At 45.6% G+C, this 26,757-nt stretch overlaps 2 protein-coding genes across 4 annotated transcripts; both read left to right on the forward strand.

Annotated features, from left to right (window-relative positions):
• The first annotated feature begins 9,779 nt into the window (after positions 1 to 9,779).
• On the forward strand, positions 9,780 to 20,582 carry LOC115535568 (BOLA class I histocompatibility antigen, alpha chain BL3-6). Of its 2 annotated transcripts, none has more exons than XM_030346880.1 (9): positions 9,780 to 10,117; positions 13,924 to 14,196; positions 14,456 to 14,740; positions 15,054 to 15,332; positions 16,261 to 16,413; positions 18,285 to 18,338; positions 18,638 to 18,721; positions 19,589 to 19,645; positions 19,946 to 20,582. In XM_030346880.1, exons 1-9 carry the CDS (start codon positions 9,889 to 9,891, stop codon positions 20,122 to 20,124), a joined length of 1,593 nt encoding a protein of 530 aa, XP_030202740.1. In that variant the 5' UTR covers positions 9,780 to 9,888; the 3' UTR covers positions 20,125 to 20,582. The 2 variants fall into 2 exon arrangements, with proteins under 2 accessions (XP_030202740.1, XP_030202741.1); XM_030346881.1 differs by having other exon boundaries at positions 9,782 to 10,117; positions 18,638 to 18,673.
• A 280-nt stretch (positions 20,583 to 20,862) lies between these two features.
• LOC115535569 (BOLA class I histocompatibility antigen, alpha chain BL3-6) lies at positions 20,863 to 26,557 on the forward strand. Of its 2 annotated transcripts, XM_030346882.1 has the most exons (8): positions 20,863 to 21,089; positions 22,646 to 22,918; positions 23,145 to 23,429; positions 23,824 to 24,102; positions 24,473 to 24,604; positions 24,840 to 24,887; positions 25,538 to 25,594; positions 25,888 to 26,557. In XM_030346882.1, exons 1-8 carry the CDS (start codon positions 21,035 to 21,037, stop codon positions 26,040 to 26,042), a joined length of 1,284 nt encoding a protein of 427 aa, XP_030202742.1. In that variant the 5' UTR covers positions 20,863 to 21,034; the 3' UTR covers positions 26,043 to 26,557. The 2 variants fall into 2 exon arrangements, with proteins under 2 accessions (XP_030202742.1, XP_030202743.1); XM_030346883.1 differs by lacking the exon at positions 24,840 to 24,887.
• The last annotated feature ends 200 nt before the right edge of the window (positions 26,558 to 26,757 follow it).

Below are 26,757 nucleotides of genomic sequence, written 5' to 3' on the forward strand. Positions count from 1 at the left end.
CAATTCTTACTTGGTGGAAGAGTGTTACCTAGTAGACAGCTGGTGAACAGGTGTTACCTAGTGGACAGCTGGTGAACAGGTGTTACCTAGTGGACAGCTGGTGAACAGGTGTTACCTAGTGGACAGGTGTTACCTAGTAGACAGCTGGTGAACAGGTGTTACCTAGTGAACAGGTGTTACCTAGTAGACAGGTGTTACCTAGTGGACAGGTGTTACCTAGTGGACAGGTGTTACCTAGCGGACAGCTGGTGAACAGGTGTTACCTAGTGGACAGCTGGTGAACAGGTGTTACCTAGTGGACAGGTGTTACCTAGTGGACAGGTGTTACCTAGTGGACAGGTGTTACCTAGTGGACAGGTGTTACCTAGTAGACAGCTGGTGAACAGGTGTTACCTAGTGGACAGGTGTTACCTAGTGGACAGGTGTTACCTAGTGGACAGGTGTTACCTGGTGGACAGGTGTTACCTAGTGGACAGGTGTTACCTAGTAGACAGGTGTTACCTAGTGAACAGGTGTTACCTAGTGGACAGGTGTTACCTAGTAGACAGGTGCTACCTAGTAGACAGGTGCTACCTAGTGAACAGCTGTTACCTGGTGAACAGGCCTTACCTGGGTAACATCTGGACAGGTACAGTACAGGTCCAGATAATTCTTCAGTGTTCTGACAGGTCACCCTCTGTGTAGACTACCAGCCAGAAGCAGCTGATCATTTAATTAACATAGGAAGCCTAATTATCCCAGCGCTGAACATTTTGCCAAATTATCTGTTGCACTCGTTCTGAATAAGCGATATTCGTAACACATTAGAAACCTTGGAATGTATTTAAAAGCATGTCCCCCTCGCTGGAGGAGGAGCTAGCCTACAGTTACCCTCAAGTCAATGGGAGCGGCTAACAGAAAGCTAACCCCACAAACCCCCCTTCTGGATGTACTTTGCCACCACCACCCTTACCTCCACCACCACTACTACCACCACCTCCTCCACCACCACCTCACCATGCTACAGTGTGCTGCCTCAGGGTTCACCTCCAGGACGTTCTGGGTTCAATCCCTAATGTCCTCGATTCACCTGCAAGCCTCAGCTTCCATTGATAAGATTCGTCACACGACATTCTCCCCAGAACAACTCGGTCCCCTTGGTAAGAGTCTCTCTCTCTCTCTCTCTCTCTCTCTCTCTCTCTCTCTCTCTCTCTCTCTCTCTCTCTCTCTCTCTCTCTCTCTCTCTCTCTCTCTCCCTCTCTCTCTCTCTCTCTCTCTCTCTCTCTCTCTCTCTCTCTCCCTCTCTCTCTCCCTCTCTCTGTCTCTGTCTCTGTCTCTGTCTCTCTCTCTCTCTCTCTCTCTCTCTCTCTCTCTCTCTCTCTCTCTCTCTCTCTCTCTCCCTCTCTCTGTCTCTGTCTCTGTCTCTGTCTCTCTCTCTCTCTCTCTCTCTCTCTCTCTCTCTGTCTCTCTCTCTCTCTCTCTCTCTCTCTCTCTCTCTCTCTCTCTCCCCCTCTCTCTCTCTCTCTCTCTCCCCCTCTCTCTCTCTCTCTCTCTCTCTCTCTCTCTCCCCCTCTCTCTCTCTCTCCCCCTCTCCCTCTCTCTCTCTCTCTCTCTCTCTCTCTCTCTCTCTCTCTCTCTCTCTCTCTCTCTCTCTCTCTCTCTCCCTCTCTCTCTCTCTCTCTCTCTCTCCCCCTCTCTCCCCCTCTCCCTCTCCCTCTCTCTCTCTGATGACCTCTCCAGCTAATTGTCTGAAGTCTCTTAGCTTTAAGAATGTAGAGGAGGAGGAGGATGTGACGTCAGTGACTGACGGACCAATCAGGCCAGGCCGTGGTGACTGACGGACCAATCAGGCCAGGCCGTGGTCCAGCGGTAAGGAGACCCTCCCTGGAGGTATTTAATAGGTCAGAGCGGCTGCAGACCAGTAGACACCAGTATCCAGTAGAGACCAGTATCCAGTAGAGACCGGTGTTCAGTAGAGACCAGTAGACAAGCTGCGCCTCTAACCTAAGGTAAGACACCATTTCAAACCAATCGATACCAGTAGACAACCCTGCTAGGTATAGACCAGTATTCAGCAGAGACCAGTTATCAGAAGAGACCAGTAGACGATGCTTCTAGAGATCAGGAGATACCATCAGAGACCATTAGTGACCAGTTAGCAGAGGAGAACAGTAGACAATGCTTCCGACACCCTCTTTAAGAGACCAGGAGAGACCAGTATACAGTAAAGACCAAGAGGGAACCAGTTGACAATGCTTACAGAGACCAGGAGAGGAGGACAACGCTCCTAAAGACAGGTAGAAACCAGTTTAGAGTAGAGACATGTAGAAACCAGTGTACAGTAAAGAACAGTTAAATTAAGACCAGTATAACTAAGACCGTGCGTGATGCTACTAAAGAACCAAATTACTAACATTAAACTTTTTGGCCCCGTAAAATCTGTAAAATAAACTGTAAAAAACATACTTTTGTGTTATCATTTATTGTTTGTTGTTAGTGTGTCTGAGCCAGTAGATCTGAGTGTGAGCCAGCAGCAGAGTGTGTGTGTGTGTGAGCCAGCAGCAGAGTGTGTGTGTGTGTGAGCCAGCAGCAGAGTGTGTGTGTGTGAGCCAGCAGCAGAGTGTGTGTGTGAGCCAGCAGCAGAGTGTGTGTGTGTGAGCCAGCAGCAGAGTGTGTGTGTGCCAGCAGCAGAGTGTGTGTGTGTGTGTGTGTGTGTGTGTGTGTGTGAGCCAGCAGCAGTGTGTGTGTGTGTGTGTGTGTGTGTGTGTGAGCCAGCAGAAGAGTGTGTGTGTGTGTGAGCCAGCAGCAGAGTGTGTGTGTGTGTGTGTGTCAGCCAGCAGCAGTGTGTGTGTGTGTGTGTGTGTGTGAGCCAGCAGCAGTGTGTGTGTGAGGGTGTAACGCGTCTCTCCCCAGATGTGGTGTCGGTGGAGCCCCCAGTGTACCCTCCTGCTCTCCCTGCTCCTGCTGACCGCGGCCCCACCCCATCTGCACACCGCCCTGCTGCCCGCGCCCGGCAGCCCCGCCCTGGAGCGGGCTCTACTCCGGCTCCTGGCCCCGGGGCCATTGGAGGCCGGGGGCCCCCGATGGCCCGGCCCCTGGGGCCTGGGGACCCGGGAGGGGGCCGAGGGGGGGGAGGAGGAGGAGGAGGAGGTGCAGAGGGGCCGGCCCGTGGACCACCGGCCCGCGGACCACCGGCCCGTGGACCACCGCTCCCCGGAGCGCCTGCACCTGCTCCAGGAGCGGGGGGAGGAGGGGGGAGAGGCGGGGGGGAGGAAGGAGGCGCTGCTGTCCATGGCGGGGGGGCTGCAGGCCTTCAGCCGGGAGAAGGGGGGCTTCGGCTTCCGCTTCGGCCGCGGGGGCAGCGAGGGGCAGCCGGAGGAGGAGGAGGAGGAGGAGGTGTGAGGGAGGACGCCAGGGTGGAGGACACAGAAGGGGAGGGGGGGGGGGGGGGGGGGGGGGGGGGGGGGGGGGGGGGGGGGAGGTGACGCGGAGATGTCACCGCCGCGGTCGGCCCGTGTGCCCGCTGACGGAGCCGGGACCGCTGACGGAGATGAGAGGTGGTGTACGCACCCCCGAAACCTGACCAGAGTGCGTCGGGGGGGGGGGGGGGGGGCTTATGCGAGCGTGTGAAAACCTGAACAGCAGCACGACCCGCGCCCAGGGATCGCTCTGGTCGCCACCCGCGGCCGGAGCCCGGAGGTAGAGCTCCACACGCCGTCCACGCGTTTTACCGTCATTGGGGGGGGGGTGTATGGCAGCGCTGCTCGGGTGGGCTCTCAATAAAAGAACATCTCGACATCACGCAGTCTCAGCGCCTTTTCTTTGAAGTCGGGAAGATACTGGATGCCCATCAAGCGTTGGAGCTCTGGGTGACAGCGGTGGGACGCACGGAACTGAGGAGTTCATCTCTGTACAGCCAATGGCTGGTCACTGCCTCCCGTAGGCCCCGCCTCCCTCCTCTCTGTAGAGCCAATGGCTGGTCACTGCCTCCCATAGGCCCCGCCTCCCTCCTCTCTGTACAGCCAATGGCTGGTCACTGCCTCCCATAGGCCCCGCCTCCCTCCTCTCTGTACAGCCAATGGCTGGTCACTGTCTCCCATAGGCCCCGCCTCCCTCCTCTGTACAGCCAATGGCTTGTCACTGCCTCCCATAGGCCCCGCCTCCCTCCTCTCTGTACAGCCAATGGCTGGTCACTGCCTCCCATAGGCCCCGCCTCCCTCCTCTCCCTAGAGCCAATGGCTGGTCAAAAAATATATTTTTTTTTATTATTTTATTTTGCTGCATGCAGAGCCTGTGCCATATCCGCAAGTCGCACATGCTCCCATTTGTTAGGACTCTTGCGTAGCTTACTGCTAAGAATTTCTGTTCCACTGCTCAAGATTTTAAGCCATGAATTGATGAACTTGCATTGAAGAAAATAGGCCTATGTCAGTTTTCTGTGGGCTGTAAATAGGCCAATGAGGCTAAATAGCACGCCAATATTGATGACTGATTGTGTCAAGTGTCTAAGGATGAATGCTAACATGATTTGTTTCCAACTTTTCCTTAAGTTACAATTGAGCTAACTAGCTAGCTGCCCACCCTTTTCAATTCCAATGTTGGCTGTCATTTGATTACCAATGTTAAGTGTCATAAATAGTTAACACTGGTGCTGAATCATGATTCCTTAAAGAGAAATACCTAAAACATGTGATATGTTTTCAATTTGCAGAAAGCTTTGAAAAATCCAGGATGCCTGATGCATTTCTTTTGGAAAAAATATATACATATATTTTCCACTATAAAATGATGCAGAAAAGGCACAGTGTTAACAAAATGTTGAAATGAAACCTAGCCTATATGACCCTGTACGCAGGTTGTATACAATATATTCATAGATATGTTGTTTTTACTTTTTGGATTAAAAAGAAGGCATGTCAGCAAACTGCATGTCGGCCCTTAGTGTGATTATCATTTCATCATTGAGTGGCCCTTTGTGAAAATGAGTTTGACACCCCTGATATAATGTAAGGTCTGTCTCACTTGTATTCAGTTTACTCTGAAATAACTTGAATGGAACTTTAGATGTCTGGGGATAAGCAGCAGTCAGGTAGCTATTCAAAGCTATAATTACCTGCCTATTTGGTTTATTTAGGTAAAGCATTATGAACAAAAATGTGCATTCGCAATAAAGTATACAACAAAATGTGCCTGTCCTATTCCCTCTTGGGCTAAGCCCCGGATGTTTCAGAAACCTAGAAACGCCCCTGCCCGGACCTATAGTCAATAAATTATTCAAGTATTTTTGACCGGGCGCTTCTATTTTGACCGGCGCAGCGTTTCTAGACTTTACGGTACCGGTTTAGCGAGTCAGGATATCCACTGACCAATTGCATTCGAGTTAAGCAATCCCACGTGAAGGTTCTCAGCCAATCGGATATGTGCATTCCCGGCGCTGGCTGCCTTGCTCACAGACAGTGAGAAAGTGAGCGATCATGCGGGAGATGACTTTCAGAAGAGACTGACAACAATTACAGAGAAAGAGGTCAGGTAAGAGTGAGCAATACAGCGGGAGAATGCAGATAAGACAGCCGGAGAACAGTGAGAAACAGCGGGAGAAGAGTGAGAAATACAGCGGAAGAAGAGTGAGGAAGACAGCGGGAGAAGAGTGAGAAAGACAGCGGGAGAAGAGTGAGAAAGACAGCGGGAGAAGAGTGAGAAAGACAGCGGGAGAAGAGTGAGAAAGACAGCAGGAGAAGAGTGAGAAAGACAGCGGGAGAAGAGTGAGTAAACTAATACAGCGGGAGAACAGTGAGAAATACAGCGAGACAGAAAAGAGACAGACTGAGTGAGCCGGAGACAGAAAAAGAACTAGGCCTACATATGGCGCTCTCTAAGAAGAGAAAAGTTGACAGCGAAAACATAGCTTTCAAACCAGAATGGACCGACTCATGCGTTTCACAGTGCCACTCATAAAAAGTGCCAACGTGAAACGCCACTTTGAGACAAAGCACAACGTTTTTCAACAAACATACCCACTCAAGTCTGAACTGCGGTCACAGAAAATAAGCAGTCTCAGAGCCCAATATTAACAATCCACCCGGATCCTGACCCATTCATTCACTGCCCAACAACGTGCTAATTAATGTTCCGTCAGTCACTTGGATTTTGAGGGGGATACTTGAGGGGAAACAGAAAGAATTGCTTTGTGACAAAATAAAGCACATACCCATGTCAGCATCATCAGCCACAAAGAAAGGTGAAATGTTAAACCCAGGATGTGCCAGCCCAGCTGGATGAAGCCATTCATAAGGTACCATGTGTAGGCTTAACTGTAGATGAGTCCACTGATGTGTCTGACAATGCTCAGCTGTTAATTCATGTAAGGTTCTTCAACCAAGAAAAGAGAGTTCTGTGAAGATGTGTTATGTGTAACTCCCCTTAATACCAGTACAAGAGGAGAGGACATCTACCTGGCCATTAAGCAGATGTTGACAAAGCAAGGAATAGAGCCAAAACAAGTGGTTTCAATAAGATGGAGCCCCTGCCATGATAGGACGAGAGAAAGGAGCTGTGGCAAGGATGAAAGAGGACAACCCTGAGCTCATCTCTTACCACTGTTTAATACACCAATCTGCCCTGTGCTCCACCCTGTCAGTTGAGCATGCTGAAGTGAAGTGATGTACACAGTGATGAAGATGATACATTTCCTCAGGGCATCCTCTTCCTATCAGCATCGTGTGCTCAGGGTATTCCTCAGAGAAGTTGATACAAACGCTGATGATCTGTTGCTGCACAACAACGTGAGATGGCTCAGCAAAGGCAGAGTGTTGGAGCGCTTTTGGTCCATCAGAAGGGAAGCAGCAGCTTTCTTAGAAGAGCTGACAAGTCAGAAGGCAACAGAGTTTACTCTTTTTTTAAAAGATGAGAAAAGGATGTATAATTTGGCCTTTTTGGTTGATATCACTTCACACCTTAATGAACTTAATTTGAAGCTAAAGAGCAAGGACAATACAATTTGTGAACTGATGACAGCTGTCCGCTCCTTTCAGAGGAAACTTGCGGTGTTCAAGGAAGACCTGCAGGGAGACTGTGCTCACTTCCCAGCAGTGCAGGAACAGGTTCAGGGACAGAGAGACGCGAGTTATTTTTGGTGACTTTGTCGATAAACTGATTGTAAACTTCTCCAAACGTTTTTGACAGCTTCCGAGTTGGACAGCAGCGCACCTTGTTCATTCAGAACCCATTTCTAATCACAGATGTCAGTGGGTTCTCAAAGGAAGTCACACAGCACTTCAAATGGGCAAATGCTGGGCTTCTCCAGATGACAACTGATTGATCTCCAAGCAGTTGTGGCGCTGAAAGAGCAGTTTGGAATAACTGACCCCGCCACTTTCTGGCTCTTAATGGTCTCCGAGACAGCTTTCCCAGGTCTGAGGAAAGTAGCCCTGTACACATTGACCATGTTTGGCATACAGCTGCAAGGCAGTGTTCTCTGCAATGAACATCATTAAAAGTAAATATTGATCCAGGCTCACCAATGAGCACCTGCACACGTGCATGAGAATGGCCCTGACATCATTCCAGCCTTGATTTAAACTCCTGGCAGGACAAGCTAGAGCTCAGTTCTCCCACTGAACAACAGAAAGTGGGTGAATTAGATAAAAAAGGGAAAGAAAGAGAAGCTAAAACTGTTCAATTGTTAAGATGTGTTGAGATATCTGTTTTTGAAATTGGTTGAGACTGTTAAAACATTCAAAAAGAAAAAGGGGAAACTCAAGCTGCTGCTATACTTTATTTTTCAAAAATGAAGTATATAGTTTGTCTTTAGTTTAAGATTATTCTTATATTTATTTTCACCATTTTGATTTTAAATGCAGCCCTTCTTTTCCTTGAAGAGATTAGTTTCAGTTGAGTCAATTGAACCTCCTTAAATAATACATATCTTCAGTATTATCTGTATAATTTTAAAAAAGTGACAATTCATATTGTCTAAATGTTTTTTAATTGTTCTTCCTATATTGTTCTGACAGTCAGTTAACGCAAGTTAGACATTATGATGTTCCGGGCCTTTGCTTGAGGACATTTTCTCTAACTGGACCTATTTGAATTTTTGTTGAATACCCCAGGGCCCCGTTTCCCAAAAGCATCGTTAGCCTGAGTGGATCGTGACGTGCGTCGTACGACCATCGTACAGTTTTCACACCGTTTGCCTCGAAAGCATTCGTGGGATGCTAAGAGCATCGTTAGCCTACTATAGCCTCAGTGGCGTTGTCACACCAAAATTGTACCGGTGGCGAAAATTGTATCGCCTACGTAATCTGCGATCGAAAATTCCAAACCTGCCCGGCAACAGACGATCGCGTCAGACGTTGCCTGGCAACGGACGATCGCGTCGAACGATGACGTAGGAAGGTTCATGAGCATTCGCGCTCATTCATTGAGAGTTACAAGACGAAATATAAAAAGTAAAGTAAAAAAGAGTGTTATCTGTATTATGTTATTTCCTCTTTGGCAACATGAGCGCAAATGTTTTTTGAAACCTGCCTGGCAGCGGACAATCGCGTCGAGCGATGATGTAATGTTTCGAACGCGGATTACGTAGGCGCCTACGTATGGTTTGGTGGGACAGCGTCACAAGCGGACATTCCAGGTGTTGGATGCGTTTTAATAAAACACATCCAATACCACGGAATGCCCAGCTGGTGCAATATTGCAACCAAAAACAGTGGTTACCGCTGATATATTACTCATAGACTGCTGTAAGATTTAAACAGCAACGATAGAGACATGTTAGAAGTCAACAACAACATCATTTAGTGCAGCAATTTGAAATTCCAAAAACACATGCGCAGCCGAAATGTACCGATCAAACGCCACGTCACAAGGCATATAATAAAATCAAATTATTCCATTGCTCTTGTGTGGGAGGTTCCTTTCGAGGTGCACTTCCTGTCTCCCTATGATTTTAATTCAACCATCGTGGTTAAAATGTCTTCATATTGATCAATGACAGAAGACATGGCTACTGTAGACATGAGACCAGCGGGTGTCTGAGAACTTCTGCAGACGTTTTTTGTTGCGATTGTTTGCATTAAGAACTGTAGGCGATTCGGTGAGGCTGTGATGAAGTTCACTATTTATTGGACCGTGTCTAGACAGTAACGAACATCCCTGACCATAGTTAATTGCGTTTGTAGTCTACACTCAATCGTGAAATCATTAATGCATCATTAATACAAATTATTCTAAAGATGTCAGAGACTCTGTGCGCAGTCCCGCCGTCTCCTGCGAACCAAGAAAGCCTGCGCCGTGACGAACATGCTCGTTACTGTCGCTTATGTCTTTGGCCAAAACAGAGAAGAGTTGAGACGCTGATGTGACCTTTGCTCGCTCTTAGTGATGGCGGTGCCATCATTCGAGTTCAGAATTGTTAACTTAAACTATTCAATTAAATAAGACAATGTTTGAAATTGTGTTAAATGTTCACACAGTTATAAATGAAGAGAGAATTCAAACAGTTCTGTGCGTGGTTTGTTTATTCAAAGTGAGTTAACTTAAGGTTTGTCTGAGACTGTGAGGGTTAGTCGTTTATGATGCGGCTGAAGTTCATTAATAGCCCAACTCTACAGAGTTGATCTCTTATCAGTTCAGCAGGTCATAAATGGACTTTGGAATGAATCTGAGTTTTATTATGAAGCAAAGGTACTTTATGGTCAACGTGTTTCCCATCCATCGACCTGAGACATCCAGACGTGAAGCCAAAGAAATAAGCGACGTGTAAAGACTCCTCCAGCACTCACACGTCAAGGACAACGCAGCTCTCCTTACTAGCGTAGGGAGCAGCAGGTGTGTGTTGTGTGGGACACCGTGGGACCCCTCACCAAAGCTGAGGGGGAGACGATAAAGTGACTGGAGGTCAACACATTAATGTTGATACGTGTCGCTGTAGGTCGTATCAATAAAGGGTGTAAGGGTCGATTTCATTTACAGCTCGAGCCCAATCCGGCCAAGTCGGAGCAGAGCGCAGAGCGGACGAGCAGCGGCGATACCACCGCAGACACCGGACTCCAGTACCCGAGAGAACTGGTTGAAATCATCAGAATGTGGTCCGTGTCGACGCTGGTTCTGCTCTGCGGAGTTTGGACCGTGGACGCAGGTAAAAAAAAAGGTTTTATTACGACTAATCCAAGAAAGCTAAAGTATTTATTTTTTCTTTATTTGGCTACAGATCTGACTCTATTTACAGATAGAGATTAAAAAACTGGTTATTTCATACTTTGTGTGTATGTATTAATGTTGGTTTGACGGCCTTAGATGGTGTGAAGCAGTGGCCTGTGTTCTGGTAACTCACAGAGAGTCTGCCTGGCAACAAGCACTTTTGGCTCTGATTGGTCAGACGAGATGCAGGAAGTAAGGGACAATGACGCAGTTGCAATAACTCATATTATATTATAATATATAAAGTTTCATATTTTACCACTCGCAGCTCATAAACCTTATTAAAAACGACTTTCTTAAATTTGTTGGGAAATGTAAAGGTCCTAGTGCTTTTTATCTAGAAAAACTGCAGATCAACGTCTGAGTGTATTTGTTTACAGGCAACTAGTTATCACAATACCATTAGAAGGGACCAGTCACTAGTTATACCAATACCATTAGAATAGAGCAGTAACTACTAGTTATACCAATGCCATTAGAATAGACCAGTAACTAGTTATACCAATACAATTAGGGTAGACCATAACTAGTTATACCAACACCATTAGAATAGACCAATAGCGGGTTATCACGCATTAGAATAGACCAGTAACTAGTTGTTCCAATACCATTAGAATAGAACAATATCTAGTTTATACCAATTCCCTTAGAATAGACCAGTAACTAGTTATATCAATACCATTAGAATAGAACAGTAACTAGTTATATCAATACCATTAGAATAGAACAATAACTAGTTATACCAATATCAATACATGTTTAATTTGTGATTAAAGAGAAACAGCCTCTTGCTGTGTTTCCATTAATTATTATTATTATTATTATTATTATTATCATCTAGCCTAATGTTTCCAATAGTTGACGTCATATAAAATCGATTCCCCCTATAATAGCTGTGTGTGTGTGTGTGTGTGTGTGTGTGTGTGTGTGTGTGTGTGTGTGTGTGTGTGTGTGTGTGTGTGTGTGTGTGTGTGTGTGTGTGTGTGTGTGTGTATGGTAAACCACCTCAACCTGTTGACTCTGAAGATCAGTGTGTGTTATGTGTGTGCGTGGAGACTTCGTTGTCATATTTCCTCAGTGAGGGCGGGGCCGTGGTTAATGATGGTATCACAGTAGGCCTGCATACCATTCACAACACGCTTTGTGTTGGTAGGACTGAGGTACCTTTGCCACCAGTCGAGTTCAGAATTGTTAACTTAAACTATTCAAATAAAGGCAAGGCAACTTTATTTATGTAGCACTTTTCATAGTGCTACATAAATAAAGTTTATGTAGCACTATGAAATAAAGTTTATGTAGCCAGGACAACGTAACGTTTTCACTTTAGTACTCTATTTGAGTGGCACAACTTAGCAGGTGTCCATATATATAGGGTTAGCCTAATTTAACTAGTTTAAAAAGAGAAAACATTTTGACTAAAATTAATGACTAAAAGTTGACTAAAATGTAAGGACTTTTCGTAGACTAAAACTAGACTAAAACTACAAAGGAAAATAATGACTAAAGTTTGACTAAATCTAGTAAGCATTTTCGTCAATAGACTAAGCCTAAGTCTAAATCTAAAATAGCTGACAAAATTAACACTGGCCCACGTTCAACGTACATTAACCTTGGATAGTCAAGTGCCGTGTTGTCCATTATCCCTTACATAGGCCTAATTATGTCAGTGACACAATAAGGCCTAAGCATTTTTTATTCTACAAATTCATATTATAGCTGTGAGAATTGTTAAGAAAAATGACCTCCATAGTCGCCCTGGAGTCACAAGCCGACAGTCTCCTGCAAGAATCAGGGAAACCTATTATAGGACATTCTTTCCAAAAATGTAACATTTAGAAGAATACGTGACACTTTGCTTTGATAGTTATATGCCTCTGATTGGAGATTGATTGTCGGCAGCTCCTCCAAAATAATGTTTGGACCTTCAACTAAAAATGACACAATTAATTTACACTCAATCATTTCACATTTGATGAGCAAGACAATTATTTATGTCCATTGCCAATACATGAATATACTCATAACAAATGCCTTTGATGTCGAGGCAGTGGGGTCAGAGGTCATCCCCCCTTCCACTCCTACCATCATCGGCCGACCTTCGTTATTGGCGAGAGCCAGCTCCTCCGAAGTGGTGAAGGGTTGTGGAGCGGTCCCCCTCCCAGTCATATTCATTTGGGTTTTCTTTTTATTTGCTACAGGTAATCAACAGGAGATTAAAGGTTGGAGCCTAGGCCAATGCAAATCATAGGCTAGATTCACCTGAAATTATTAAAATGGATGCTTACAACTTACCACATTGAATAATATTTTTATATTTATTTTTGACTTGGCCCCATGTTCGTAGGAGCGTCGTAGGAGCACGCCACCCTAGCCATATTATGGGCAATCGTGTTCCGTTGGCTGTGATTTGGACTTCAAATTCCTCGTAGGAATTCATAATAATACACTGCTCGTCTTGGGTGAAAGACACCGCTCTGGCTCGATTCATTTTGCATAGGGGTGGGTCAAATGACGCGATAAACGCCCCTTTTATGTGAACACGCATTGAACCTAAAGCGGAAAACGTGGTTCGACTAATTTAATCTAAAGTGAGTGTTGTGGTACCATTTAACTCTGATTGCGAGTTGCGTCTCTGTCGAGCAAGGTTTTCCCAAGAAAGCCTGGGTATGTTCAGCGAAGTTCGTGGTATACCCCGCAGGAGAAGATTTTGGACTGTATGTTTGTAAACTATGGGCAGCCTTTATGCTTCATGCTTGCCTCTTCTTCTTTTTTTCTGGATTTCTGTAGCAGAAGCAGGGCCCCTTATGGGCCTGGAATGTGCACTACACCGCTTCTACAGATTAATGCGGTTTCGCAATGAATCCGTCTTTACGGAGATATTCCTGAACCCGTTTCGGCTCCGTGTGGACGGGGCATGACTCTGTACACAATTGGCTCCTTGCCTCCGCTTCCCTGTCGTCATTGTGTTAAACCAGCCTATAGCGCGCCGGAAGCAGAAAGAAATGTATTGCTCTTCTCCAGACCCTTATGCAGGGCGAATTCAAATCGCCGGCAGAATGGGCAGGAAACTCAGTCTAAAGACTTCGGTTTCTCGTCAACAACAAAGTCCATCTCCTGGGCCCTCGCAGCGAGCGGTGTCGTCATTAGAGGCTGTGTCAGTTAGAGGATGTGTGAGTTAGAGGCTGTGTCAGTAAGATGCTGTGTCAGTAAGAGGCTGTCAGTCATTAGAGGCTGTGTCATTAGAGGCTGTGTCAGTAAGAGGCTGTGTCAGTAAGAGGCTGTGTCATCATTAGAGGCTGTGTCAGTAAGAGGCTGTGTCAGTAAGAGGCTGTGTCATTAGAGGCTGTGTCAGTTAGAGGCTGTGTCAGTTAGAGGCTGTGTCAGTAAGAGGCTGTGTCAGTAAGAGGCTGTGTCAGTAAGGGGCTGTGTCATTAGAGGCTGTGTCAGTAAGAGGCTGTGTCAGTAAGAGGCTGAGTCAGTAAGAGGCTGTGTCAGTAAGAGGCTGTGTCAGTAAGGGGCTGTGTCATTAGAGGCTGTGTCAGTAAGAGGCTGTGTCAGTAAGAGGCTGTGAGATATGATAACGTTTTATTATCGGGTTGGGGATTTACACAAAATCCTTAAATATCACGATATGCTTAAAACAAATGAAGGAGAAAGCGAGGCAGAGTACCGTGGACACTGAGGCCCGCGGGGGTCAGTGACTCGTCTGATCCCTTCAGTGCTGTTGAACCCTGCTCCTCCCAGAAATCAACTCGCTGACCTACATCTACACGGCCTTCACCCGGCCCGTCGGCCTGCCCGGCATCCACGAGTTCTCAGCCATCGGCCTGCTGGACGGCCGGCCCATCGACTACTTCGACAGCGACACCCAGGTGAAGGTGCCCAAGGAGGACTGGATGAAGGAGCGGCTGGACAAGGAATACTGGGACAAGGGCACCAGCTCCCGGCAGACCAAACAGCAGTGGTTCAAGGTCAACCTCAAAATCCTCACCGACCGCCTGAGGAAGAACGACACAGGTGCTCTGCCTGTCTGTCTACCTGTCTGTCTGTCTGTCTGTCTTGCTGGCTGTCTGGTTGGCTGCCTGTCAGTTGTCTGCCTGGCTCTCTGTCTGGTTGGCTGGTAGTCTAACAGTCTCTCTCTCTCTCTCTCTCTCTCTCTCTCTCTCTCTCTCTCTCTCTCTCTCTCTCTCTCTCCCTCTCTCTCTCCCCCTCTCTCTCCCCCTCTCTCTCTCTCTCTCTCTCTCTCTCTCTCTCTCTCTCTCTCTCTCTCTCTCAGATAACCACGTTCTCCAGTGGAGACATGGTTGTGAGGTAAACACTGATGGCCCTGAGAGGAAGCTCAGTGGGATTGACCAGTACAGCTATGACGGAGACGACTTCCTGTCCTTCGACAGCGATAACAAGCAGTGGGTCGCCCCCATGTTCGAAGCCATGCCGACCAAGCGCAAGTGGGACGGCATCCAGCAGCTCAACGACTACACCGACGGCTACCTTCACAACGAGTGTGTCCAGTGGCTGGAGACCTTCCTCAAATACAGGAAGGAGGCCAATATTAAGGCCTGTAAGTGTGGAACCGTCCCCCTCAGCTGTAATCTGACATCACAGAGCACCAGAGCCCGATCCATACTGGATTTAAGGGGCCGATACCGATATTAGGGAGAAAACGATAACAGATATCAGCCGATATTCAAAATATAGATATATTTACATTTCTAAAGTTTTCATATCGACCTAAGGACCATGGACCTTAGGTCTTTTGACCATGGACCTTAGGTCTTTGGACCACTACGTCAGTTGAAACACCAATCGGACCATGGGGAACCCAAAACCTGGCAGCCACTGGATCCAAATGATAATTGTGTTTCTTTCCACAGCACGACCGGAAGTATACATGTCTGCCAGGCCCTTCAAGAACAACCTGAAGCTCAGCTGCCTGGCCACAGGCTTCCATCCCAAGGAGATCACTATGAACATCAGGAGGGACGGCCATTTGGTGGACCGCGACGATGGTCTGCAGTCCACGGGGATCCGTCCTAACGGGGACGGGACCCACCAGATCAAGATGTGGGTGATGATTCCTGGGGGCGACACGGCCAAGTACACCTGTGAAGTCAACCACCCTGCGAGCAACATCCATGAGGTCAAAGAGTGGGGTAAGAGTCTTGTGGGGTAAGAGTCTTGTGGGGTAAGAGTCTTGTAAGAGTCTTGTGGGGTAAGAGTCTTGTAAGAGTCTTGTGGGGTAAGAGTCTTGTGGGGTAAGAGTCTTGTGGGGTAAGAGTCTTGTGGGGTAAGAGTCTTGTGGGGTAAGAGTCTTGTGGGGTATGAGTCTTGTGGGGTAAGAGTCTTGTGGGGTAAGAGTCTTGTAAGAGTCTTGTGGGGTAAGAGTCTTGTGGGGTAAGAGTCTTGCGGGGTAAGAGTCTTGTGGGGTAAGAGTCTTGTGGGGTAAGAGTCTTGTAAGAGTCTTGTGGGGTAAGAGTCTTGTGGGGTATGAGTCTTGTGGGGTAAGAGTCTTGTGGGGTAAGAGTCTTGTGGGGTAAGAGTCTTGTGGGGTAAGAGTCTTGTAAGAGTCTTGTGGGGTAAGAGTCTTGTGGGGCAAGAGTCGTGTGGGGGAAAGAGTCTTGTAAGAGTCTTGTGGGGTAAGAGTCTTGTGGGGTAAGAGTCTTGTGGGGTAAGAGTCGTGTGGGGTAAGAGTCTTGTGGGGTAAGAGTCTTGCGGGGTAAGAGTCTTGCGGGGTAAGAGTCTTGTGGGGTAAGAGTCTTGTAAGAGTCTTGTGGGGTAAGAGTCTTGTGGGGTAAGAGTCTTGTGGGGTAAGAGTCTTGCGGGGTAAGAGTCTTGCGGGGTAAGAGTCTTGTGGGGTGAGAGTCTCGTGGGGTAAGAGTCTTGCAGAGTCTGGGGTTTCCTCTTCAGCCGCTGAGCAGGTGGGGCAGCGTCCAGACCTGTGGGGTCAGTCAGAGTGCATGGAGGACTAAATAAGAAGTATCATTGTTCTACTGGCGCTGCCTGATGAGTAGGATACGAGATGTAGCATGAGTCCTATGGAAGTATCAACGGCTGATGTTGACTCTGTTGGATCGTGTTTAGATCACCACTTGGAGGCTGAGGGACCCCCCATTGGACTCATTGTCGGGGCTGCTGTTGTTGGACTGGTGGTGCTGGGGATCATTATCACTGGTGTGGTGATTATCACTGGTGTGGTGATTAACCTCAGGGGAAGGAGGACACCAGCGGACAAAGGTAATATAATATAGTTTAACGTTAATACACTAATATAAAGAATAGTTTAATGTTAATACACTAATATTAAGAATAGTTTAATGTTAATACACTGATATAACGGATAGTTTAACATTAATACACTGATATTACGGATAGTTTAACTTTAATTCACTAATATATTGGATTGTTTAATAATACACTAATATAATGAATAATTTAAAGGTCCCATGACATGAATATCTCACTTTATGAGGTTTTCTAACATAAAGATGAGTTCCCCTAGCCTGCCTATTGTCCCCCAGTGGCTAAAACTTGCGTTTGGTGTAAAACGAGCACTAGCTGTTCTGCTCGCCTTTGAAAAAAACGGAGGCTCAAGCGCGCTGATTTGGAATGTCTGTGCTCATGACGTCATGAGGAATCTCAGCTCCTCCCCTGACTCTGCCTGGCCCGCCCAGAGACGTTGGCCCGCCAATGAGACTCGACCGTGCGAGCGCCACATGTGTGTGTGTGAATACACACACTGTAACGCAAGTGTTTCTTGTCGGTTCTTTGACGTGTCTTGTATTTCCACAACGAGACTGTTGTGGGGGTTATCTGAGCCATGGTTGAGAAGGAATTGGGGGAAAGGAACTTTGGCTTTGACTCGCTGAAGTACATGAACTGCGACATGCCGCCGGTTGCCGCCAGGCACCATCGCCCGGCAGCGGGCAGCCGGCAGCAGGCAGCGCGCGGTTCAGTCGACTTCAGGTTGATGTGAAAGTGGAAGAACCAGAGACGTCGCAGAACCCGACAAAGTCGTTTGTGATTCATAATATCGTCTGGAGGCGCACACAGCTTTTGGCCGTGATAATGTGTATTAAATTATATAGATTTCTATGTATTATATGATATTATTTAGATATAGAGCTCCAGGACTGTAACGCAAGTGTTGTACACTTCCTTATTATTTGGATAACCGTTCTGCTTTTGGCGTTATGGCGCATAACACGTCGGACTCTCGTCTCTGGTATTTCTACAACGAGACTCGTATTGGGGGTTATCTCAGCCAAGGTTGAGAATGAATTGGGGGGAAGGAACTTTGGCTTTGACTCCCTCAAGAACATGAACCACGCCATGGAGGGGAAAGGGATTGTTGGCGGCGAATGTCTCCCGCTTGAGCCCCGCTGAGGGACCACGCCGGAGGCGGAGGTGCCCAAGCGCTGCCCGGCAACGATCCCTTTTTCCTCCTTGTCGCGGTTCAGTCTACTTCACATTGATGAGGACGTGGAAGAACCAGGAACGTCGGAGAACCCAACGCGGTCGTTTGAGATTCATAATATCGGCTCACACAGCTTTTGGCCGTTATAATATATATTATATGATATAGATATCTATGTAGGCTATATGATAATATTTAGATATAGAAGTCCAGGCCTCCCGTGTGTTCTAGAATATTTACAGAACACGGCTAAAGGCTATGTGCGCCTCGCCATTGCGATACATCCACTGTAAACAGAGCGCATGGTACCGTGGCTGCAAGCTGCTCAGGGCCAGACCCCCACCCTCCTCCTTGACCCGCCTCGCTCCTCCTCATTTGCATTATAGCTACAGACACCAAAACAGCGCATTTGGGGGAAGCTCAATGTGCGACTGGCTCGGAGTGGCTGTAACTCTGCACCACGGCTGAATTTCGGGAACGTCTTTGAATACTGTGTTAGTTGCCCACTAATACCTATATTAAAGAATACATAAAATAGCATGTCATGGGAACTTTAACATTAATTCACTAATATTATGGATAGTTTAATGTTAATACACTAATATAATGGAATTTATAATGTTAATACACTGATATTACGGATGGTTTAACATCAACATTGTAACGCACTGTAATGTATTTTATATTGTAGATGAAAACGCACGGAAGCTTCCAGAAAACCATGGAGAAGAGGAGCCCCTCAAAGGTACAACTAGCATCCAAGTTTACTACCAATCTACGTCACGATAACATATTACATCGTACTGTACTGTTGTGTGAAAGTTACACCAACCCTCTCAGTTTACTATCTAGGAATACTCTATGCAGCTTAATATTTGTAATATTTGTAATGTATGTCTTGCCGTGCTGTACTTGGTTGTTGTCCGTTTTTCATTGCTCTGCTTTCTATCTTAAGCAGAGCAATCGTGGGAAACAGTTTTATTCTAGTATTACTTTCATATGTGTACAGGAGATGCATTGATCTTTCACTGTTGTATCTCACAGGTCCCGGCTCTGAAGCCGGCTCTGGTTCCAGCTCTGGTATCAGCTCTATTTCCATCGATGGTTCCAGCGATGGTTCCAGCTCTGGTATGAGCTCTGGTTCCAGCTCCAGTCTGGACCATCCCCTTAATATAACTCAGATCTGATTCCCGATTATCACCTCCTGGGGTGTCTTGCTACATTCAAGACTTCCACTCCTGATTGCTTGGTTTCTTCTACGCTTCTAGAGAACGTCTGTCTCTTGCTTTACGGACGACAGCAGATAAATCGTATCATAAGATGAGACGCTTTGTGCTGAATGTATAGCTCGTGTGTCTGGACCAGACACACGGGTTGGGGTCAAATAGCTTGCGGGTTGGGGTCAAATAATCGCCACTTTGATCCTTGTGTGACAAATAATTACAGAAGTGTTGGTTTATATTTGGTTTGGTTATTTGTAGTAGTAAAGGTAATGGTGGTGGTGGGGCTCATTATCACTGGTGTGGTGATTATCCTCAGGAGAAGGGGGACACCAGCGGAAAATTGGAAAATAATATAGTTTAATGTTAATACACTAATATAAAGAATAATTTAATGTTATTACACTAATATAAAGAATAATCTAATGTTAATACACTAATATAAAGAATAGTTTAATGTTAATACACTAATATAAAGAATAATTTAATGTTAATACACTAATATAAAGAATAGTTTAATGTTAATACACTGATATAAAAAATAGTTTAATGTTAATACACTAATATAAAGAATAGTTTAATGTTAATACACTGATATAAAGAATAGTTTAATGTTAACACTAATATAAAGAATAGTTTAATGTTAATACACTGATATAAAGAATAGTTTAATGTTAATACACTAACATAATGGATTTTTTTATGTTAATACACTGATATTACGGATAGTTTAATATCAGCATTGTAACGCACTACACTGTATTTTGTATTGTAGTTGAAAACGTGCGGGAGCTTCCAGGAAACCATGGAGAAGAGAAGAAGCTCCTCAAAGGTACAACTAGCATCCCAGTTTACTACCAATCTACGTCACGATACCATATTACATCGTACTGTACTGTTGTGTGAAAGGTACACCCACCATCTCAGTTTACTATCTAGGAATACTCTATGAAGCTTGATATTTGTAATATTTGTAATGTATGTCTTGCCGTGCTGTACTTGGTGGTTGTCTGTTTTTCATTTTTTGTCCTTTCTATCTTAAGCAGAGCAATCGTGGGAAACAGTTTTATTATATTATTACTATCATATGTGTACAGGAGATCAATTAATCATTCACTGTTGTATCTCACAGGTCCCGGCGATGGTTCCAGCTCTGGTTCCGGCGATGGTTCCAGCTCTGGTATCGGCTCTGATTCCAGCGATGGTTCCCACTCTGGTTCCATCGATGGTTCCTGCTCTGGTTCAAGCTCTGGTATGAGCTCTGGTTCTAGCTCCAGTCTGGACCATCCCCCTGATCTAACTCAGGTCTGAGTCCCGATCACCACATCCTGGGGCGTCTTGCTACATTCAAGACTTCCACTCCTGATTTCTTGGTTTCTTCTACGCTTCTAGAGAACATCTGTCTGTTGCTTTACGGACGACAGCAGATAAATCATATCATAAGATGAGACGCTTTGTGCTGAATGTATAGCTCGTGTGTCTGGACCAGACACACGAGCTGGGGTCTCTCGCTAGCTATGGATCGTTGGCTAACTTTGAGGCTCTTGCTTAAGATGGGGAATTTAGATAATGATGATGATGATGTTTGGACATTTTTAAACTAGTCAGTAATAGGAAGGAATTGTTTCCACATGAAACTTATTCAGCTTGCGGGTTGAGGCCAAATAATCGCCACTTTGATCCTTGTGTGACAAATAATTACAGAAGTGTTTATATTTGGTTTGGTTATTTGTAGTAGTAAAGGTAATCTAATAAAAAAGAAAAACTACTGTTGTATACTATTTCTCTTGGCTTGGTTAAAGAATATATTGAAATTCTTGATTTGATAGAACTGATTTCACTGGATTTTTAATAAACTTAAATATCGTTGACGGTGTGGCTGGTCTTTTGAAATGAATAATAATTCGGCCCATAAAGTTATTCATTATTTAATCATAAGCATCAAATAATAATTAGTCTACTTAGTTATTTAGCTACTACATATTTATTTAAAATATATATACATGACATACAGGTATATACGGCGCTGTTAGAGGGTAGAAACACGGCAGTACGGAAACGGTACGGTTTCCTGTTGGCGCGAGGGGAGACGGGTGTTGTTCACACAGTTGGAGAGAGCCACGGCAGCGTAAACACAGCGCTGAGCGCGCGGACGAGCAGCGGCGGTAACACCGGACTCCGATACCCGAGAGAACCTTATAAATCGGTTGAAATCATCAGAATGTTGTCCGTCTATACGCTGGTTCTGCTCTGCGGAGTTTGGACCGTGAACGCAGGTAAAAAAAAAGGTTTTATTCCGACTAATCCGCGAAAGCGAAAGTAAAGAAAAACTATTTTTTGGCGACGGATCTGTTTGAGGGCTTTATTTACAGATAGAGATTAAAAAACTAGTTATTCCATACTTTGTGTGTATGTATTAACGTTGGTTTGACGGCCGTAGATGGTGTGAATTAGTGACCTGTGTTCTGGTAACTCACAGAGAGTCTGCCTGGCAACACGCACGGCGGGCTCTGATAGGTCAGACGAGATGAGGGAAGTAAGGGACAATGACGCAGTTACAACAACTCATATTATGTATATTTTATATAAATATATATATTCATATTTTACCACTCGCAGCTCATAAAACTATTAAAAACGACGTTCAGAAATTTGTAAAGGTGCTTTTTGTCTAGAAAAACCGCAGATCGACGTCTACGTGAATTTGTTTACAAGCAACTAGTTATGCCAATACCATTAGAATAGACCTGTAACCAGTTATACCAATACCATTAGAATAGATCAGTAACTAGTTCTACCAATACCCTTAGAATAGACCAGAAACTAGTTATACTAATACCAATACAGGTATCCTCATTATTATTATTATTATCATTATTGTTATTACCTAGCCTTATGTTTCCAATTGTTTACGTCATATCAAATATATTCCCCCTATAGGTGTGTGTGTGTGTGTGTGTGTGTGTGTGTGTGTGTGTGTGTGTGTGTGTGTGTGTGTGTGTGTGTGTGTGTGTGTGTGTGTGTGTGTGTGTGTGTGTGTGTGTGTGTGGTAAACCACCTCAACCTGTTGACTCTGAAGATCAGTGTGTGTTGTGTGTGCGTGGAGACATCGTTGTCATATTTCCTCAGTGAGGGCGGGGCTGTGGTTAATGATGGTATCACAGGAGGCCTGCATACCATTCACAACACGCTTTGTGTTGGTAGGACTGAGGTATCTCGACAACAACAAAGTCCATCACCTGGCCCTCCCAGCGGGTGGTGTCGTCATTAGAGGCTGTGTCAGTCAGAGGCTGTGTCAGTAAGGGGCTGTGTCAGTAAGAGGCTGTGTCAGTTAGAGGCTGTGTCAGTAAGAGGCTGTGTCAGTTAGAGGCTGTGTCAGTCAGAGGCTGTGTCAGTTAGAGGCTGTGTCAGTTAGAGGCTGTGTCAGTAAGAGGCTGTGTCAGTAAGAGGCTGTTTCAGTTAGAGGCTGTGTCAGTTAGAGGATGTCAGTTAGAGGCTGTGTCAGTTAGAGGCTGTGTCAGTTAGAGGATGTCAGTTAGAGGCTGTGTCATTAGAGGCTGTGTCAGTAAGAGGCTGTGTCAGTAAGAGGCTGTGTCAGTAAGAGGCTGTGTCAGTTAGAGGCTGTGTCAGTTAGAGGCTGTGTCAGTTAGAGGCTGTGAGATATGATAACATTTTATTATCGGGTTGGGGATTTACACAAAATCCTTAAATATCACGATATGCTTAAAACAAATGAAAGAGAAAGCGAGGCAGAGTACCGGGGACACTGAGGCCCGCGGGGGTCAGTGACTCGTCTGATCCCTTCAGTGCTGTTGAACCCTGCTCCTCCCAGAAATCAACTCGCTGACCTACATCTACACGGCCTTCACCCGGCCCGTCGGCCTGCCCGGCATCCACGAGTTCTCAGCCATCGGCCTGCTGGACGGCCGGCCCATCGACTACTTCGACAGCGACACCCAGGTGAAGGTGCCCAAGGAGGACTGGATGAAGGAGCGGATGGACAAGGAATACTGGGACAAGGGCACCAGCTCCCGGCAGACCAAACAGCAGTGGTTCAAGGTCAACCTCAAAATCCTCACCGACCGCCTGAGGAAGAACGACACAGGTGCTCTGTCTGTCTGTCTGTCTGTCTGTCTGTCTGTCTGTCTGCCTGCCTGCCTGCCTGCCTGCCTGCCAGCCTGCCTGCCTGTCTGTCTGCCTGCCTGTCTGTCTGGCTCTCTGTCTGGTTGGCTGGCTGTCTAACAGTCTCTCTCTCTCTCTCTCTCTCTCTCTCTCTCTCTCTCTCTCTCTCTCTCTCTCTCTCTCTCTCTCTCTCTCTCTCTCTCTCTCAGATAACCACGTTCTCCAGTGGAGACATGGATGTGAGGTAAACACTGAAGGCTCTGAGAGGAAGCTCAGTGGGATTGACCAGTACAGCTATGACGGAGAGGACTTCCTGTCCTTCGACAGCCATCACAAGCAGTGGGTCGCCCCCATGGACGGAGCCATGCTGACCAAGCGCAAGTGGGACGGCATCCAGCAGCTCAACGACTACACCGACGGCTACCTTCACAACGAGTGTGTCCAGTGGCTGGACACCTTCCTCAAATACAGGAAGGAGGCCAATATTAAGGCCTGTAAGTGTGGAACCGTCCCCCTCAGCTGTAATCTGACATCACAGAGCACCAGAGCCCGATCCAGACTGGAATTAAGGGGCCGATACCGATACCGATATTAGGGAGAAAACGATAACAGATATCAGCCGATATTCAAATATAGATATATTTACATTTCTAAAGTTTTCATATCGGCAAAAACTTACGCCGATACCGATAAAGGCCAACATCGACCGATAACATCGGGCAAACTATTTACACGCGGGTTGTCAATATATTGAAGCCTGCAGCAGCCTTTAGGACCATGGACCTTAGGTCTTTGGACCATTACGTCAGTTAAACACCATTCGGACCATGGGGAACCCAAAACCTGGCAGCCACTGGATCCAAATGATAATTGTGCTTCTTTCCACAGCACGACCGGAAGTCTACATGTCCGCCAGGCCAGTCAAGAACAACCGGAAGCTCAGCTGCCTGGCTACAGGCTTCCACCCCAAGGAGATCACTATGAACATCAGGAGGGACGGCCATTTGGTGGACCGCTTGGATGGTCTGCAGTCCACGGGGGTCCGTCCTAACGGGGACGGGACCCACCAGATCAAGATGTGGGTGATGATTCCTGGGGGCGACACGGCCAAGTACACCTGTGAAGTCAACCACCCTGCGAGCAACATCCATGAGGTCAAAGAGTGGGGTAAGAGTCTTGTGGGGTAAGAGTCTTGTGGGGTAAGAGTCTTGTGGGGTAAGAGTCTTGTGGGGTAAGAGTCTTGTGGGGTGAGAGTCTTGTGGGGTAAGAGTCTTGTGGGGTAAGAGTCTTGTGGGGTAAGAGTCTTGTGGGGTGAGAGTCTCGTGGGGTAAGAGTCTTGCAGAGTCTGGGGTTTCCTCTTCAGCCGCTGAGCAGGTGGGGCAGCGTCCAGACCTGTGGGGTCAGTCAGTGTGCATGGAGGACTAAATAAGAAGTATCATTATTCTACTGGCGCTGCCTGATGAGTAGGATACGAGATGTAGCATGAGTCCTATGGAAGTATCAACGGCTGATGTTGACTCTGTTGGATCGTGTTTAGATCACCACGTGGAAGCTGTGGCAACCTCCATTGGACCCATTGTCGGGGCTGTTGGTGGTCTACTGGTGGTGGTGGGGCTCATTATCACTGGTGTGATTATCCTCAAAAGAAGGAGGACACCAGCGGAGAAAGGTAAAATAATATAGTTTAACGTTAATACACTAATATATTGGATTGTTTAATGAATACACTAATATAATGGATAGTTTAACATTAATAAACAGATATTACGGAGAGTTGAACATTAATACACGAATATAATGGGTAGTTTAACATTAATACACTAATATAATGGATGGTTTAACATTAATGCAATGATAGTTTAACATCAACATTGTAACGGACTGTACTGTACTTTGTATTGTAGTTGTCACGATCCTGCCCGTGCAGATGGAACACCAGACCCTACTCACAGATACACCTTCCATCTCAGTTTACTACCCCCTATGAATACTCAGCTTTATGAAGTACTCATCATTTGTTGTGTTGACCAGGACCTCAGTACGGTAGCATTTAACTATCACTACAAATAACATCATTACTACCCTAACTAATACTACAAATAACATCATTACTACCCTAACTAATGCTACAAATACTACCAATGTCCATGACCTGGCTGTTCTGACTGTTCATGACCTGACTATTCTGACTGTTGACTAACTCCCAGCATCCTTCACTTCAAGCTTATTTCATATTTCTAGATGCTAATTGGATACTTTATTTCATGTTGTTTGGATTGATGTATATTTGTAATATTTGTAGTGTTCGTGTTGCTTTGCTGTTCTTGGTAATTGGTATTACTGTCATATGTGTACAGGAGATCCATGGATTATTAACTGTTGTATCTCACAGGTCAGACTCCAGCACGTTAATACACTGATATAATGGATAGTTTAATGTTAATAACCTGGTATTATGGGTAGTTTAGCGTTAATAACCTGGTTTTCCGAACAGTTGAACGTTAATAACCTGGTATTACGGCTAGTTTAACGTTAATAACCTGGTATTACGGATAGTTTAATATCAGCATTGTAACGCACTACACTGTATTTTGTATTGTAGTTGAAACCGTGAAGGAGCTTCCAGGAAACCATGGAGAAGAGAAGAAGCTCCTCAAAGGTACACCTAGCCAATTTACTACCAATCTACGTCACGATAACATATTACATCGTACTGTACTGTTGTGTGAAAGGTACACCTACCATCTCAGTTTACTATCTAGGAATACTCTATGCAGCTTGATATTTGTCAATATGTAATGTATGTCTTCCCCTGCTTGGTTGTTGTCCGTTTTCCTTCTCTTTTTTTTCTTTCTATTTTAAGCAGAGCATTCGTGAGAAACAGTTTTATTCTACTGTTACTATCATATGTGTACAGGAGATCCATTGACCTTTCACTGTTGTATCTCACAGGTTCCGGCTCTGAAGCCAGCTCTGGTATCGGCTCTGGTTCCCACGATGGTTCCAGCTCTGGTTCCATCGATGGTTCCAGCTCTGGTTCCATCGATGGTTCCAGCTCTGGTGTCAGCGATGGTTCCCACTCCAGTCTGGACAAGACCCCAGTGTGATCTGAGTCCCGATCACCACATCCTGGGGCGTCTTGCCACATTCAAGACTTCCACTCCTGATTGCTTGGTTTCTTCTACGCTTCTAGAGAACGTCTGTCTCTTGCTTTACGGACGACAGCAGATAAATCACATCATAAGATGAGATACGCTTTGTGCTGGATGTATAGCTCGTGTGTCTGGACCAGACACACGAGCTGGGGTAGCTCGCTAGCTATGGATCGTTGGCTGACTTTGAGGCTCTTGCTTAAGATGGGGAATTTAGATGATGATGATGATGATGATGTTTGGACATTTTTAAGCTAGTCAGTAATAGGAAGGGTTTGTGTCCACATGAAACGTATTCAGCTTGCAGGTTGGGGCCAAATTTTGTCATTTTTATTAATAAAGGTAATCGAATTTAAAGGGATACTAATCATTTATTATTAACAATATTTCTCTTTGCTTGGTTTAAGAATATGTTGAAATTCTTGATTTGATAGAAATGTTTACACTGGATTTTAATAAACATAAAAATCAATAATGGTGTGGGTGGTCTTTTTATTCAAACCATGGAGTTATTATTTGAAAGCACAAATAAGCTATGTTACATTTTATAATTTTTAGTTAAATGTAATTGCATAATTGATTAGAGTTAACAAGATTAGCAAAATAAATGATAAAATAACCAAAGTTTTGTGGTTTTGTTGAACAGTGAAGGTTATTGCAACTTGGATAG

The sequence above is a fragment of the Gadus morhua genome, chromosome 22 (genome assembly GCF_902167405.1).
Source record: "Gadus morhua chromosome 22, gadMor3.0, whole genome shotgun sequence".
NCBI classification, from domain to species: domain Eukaryota; kingdom Metazoa; phylum Chordata; class Actinopteri; order Gadiformes; family Gadidae; genus Gadus; species Gadus morhua.

Excerpts from the sequence above, each read along its gene's own strand:
- LOC115535568 (XM_030346880.1), top strand. The coding sequence starts at position 9,889 with ATGTTGATACGTGTCGCTGTAGGTCGTATCAATAAAGGGTGTAAGGGT. Across the intron at positions 16,414-18,284 it reads GAGGACACCAGCGGACAAAG|ATGAAAACGCACGGAAGCTT; the intron begins GTAATATAATAT and ends TTTATATTGTAG. Across the intron at positions 19,646-19,945 it reads AGAGAAGAAGCTCCTCAAAG|GTCCCGGCGATGGTTCCAGC; the intron begins GTACAACTAGCA and ends TGTATCTCACAG.
- LOC115535569 (XM_030346882.1), top strand. The coding sequence starts at position 21,035 with ATGTTGTCCGTCTATACGCTGGTTCTGCTCTGCGGAGTTTGGACCGTG. Across the intron at positions 22,919-23,144 it reads CCTGAGGAAGAACGACACAG|ATAACCACGTTCTCCAGTGG; the intron begins GTGCTCTGTCTG and ends TCTCTCTCTCAG. Across the intron at positions 24,605-24,839 it reads GAGGACACCAGCGGAGAAAG|TTGTCACGATCCTGCCCGTG; the intron begins GTAAAATAATAT and ends TTTGTATTGTAG.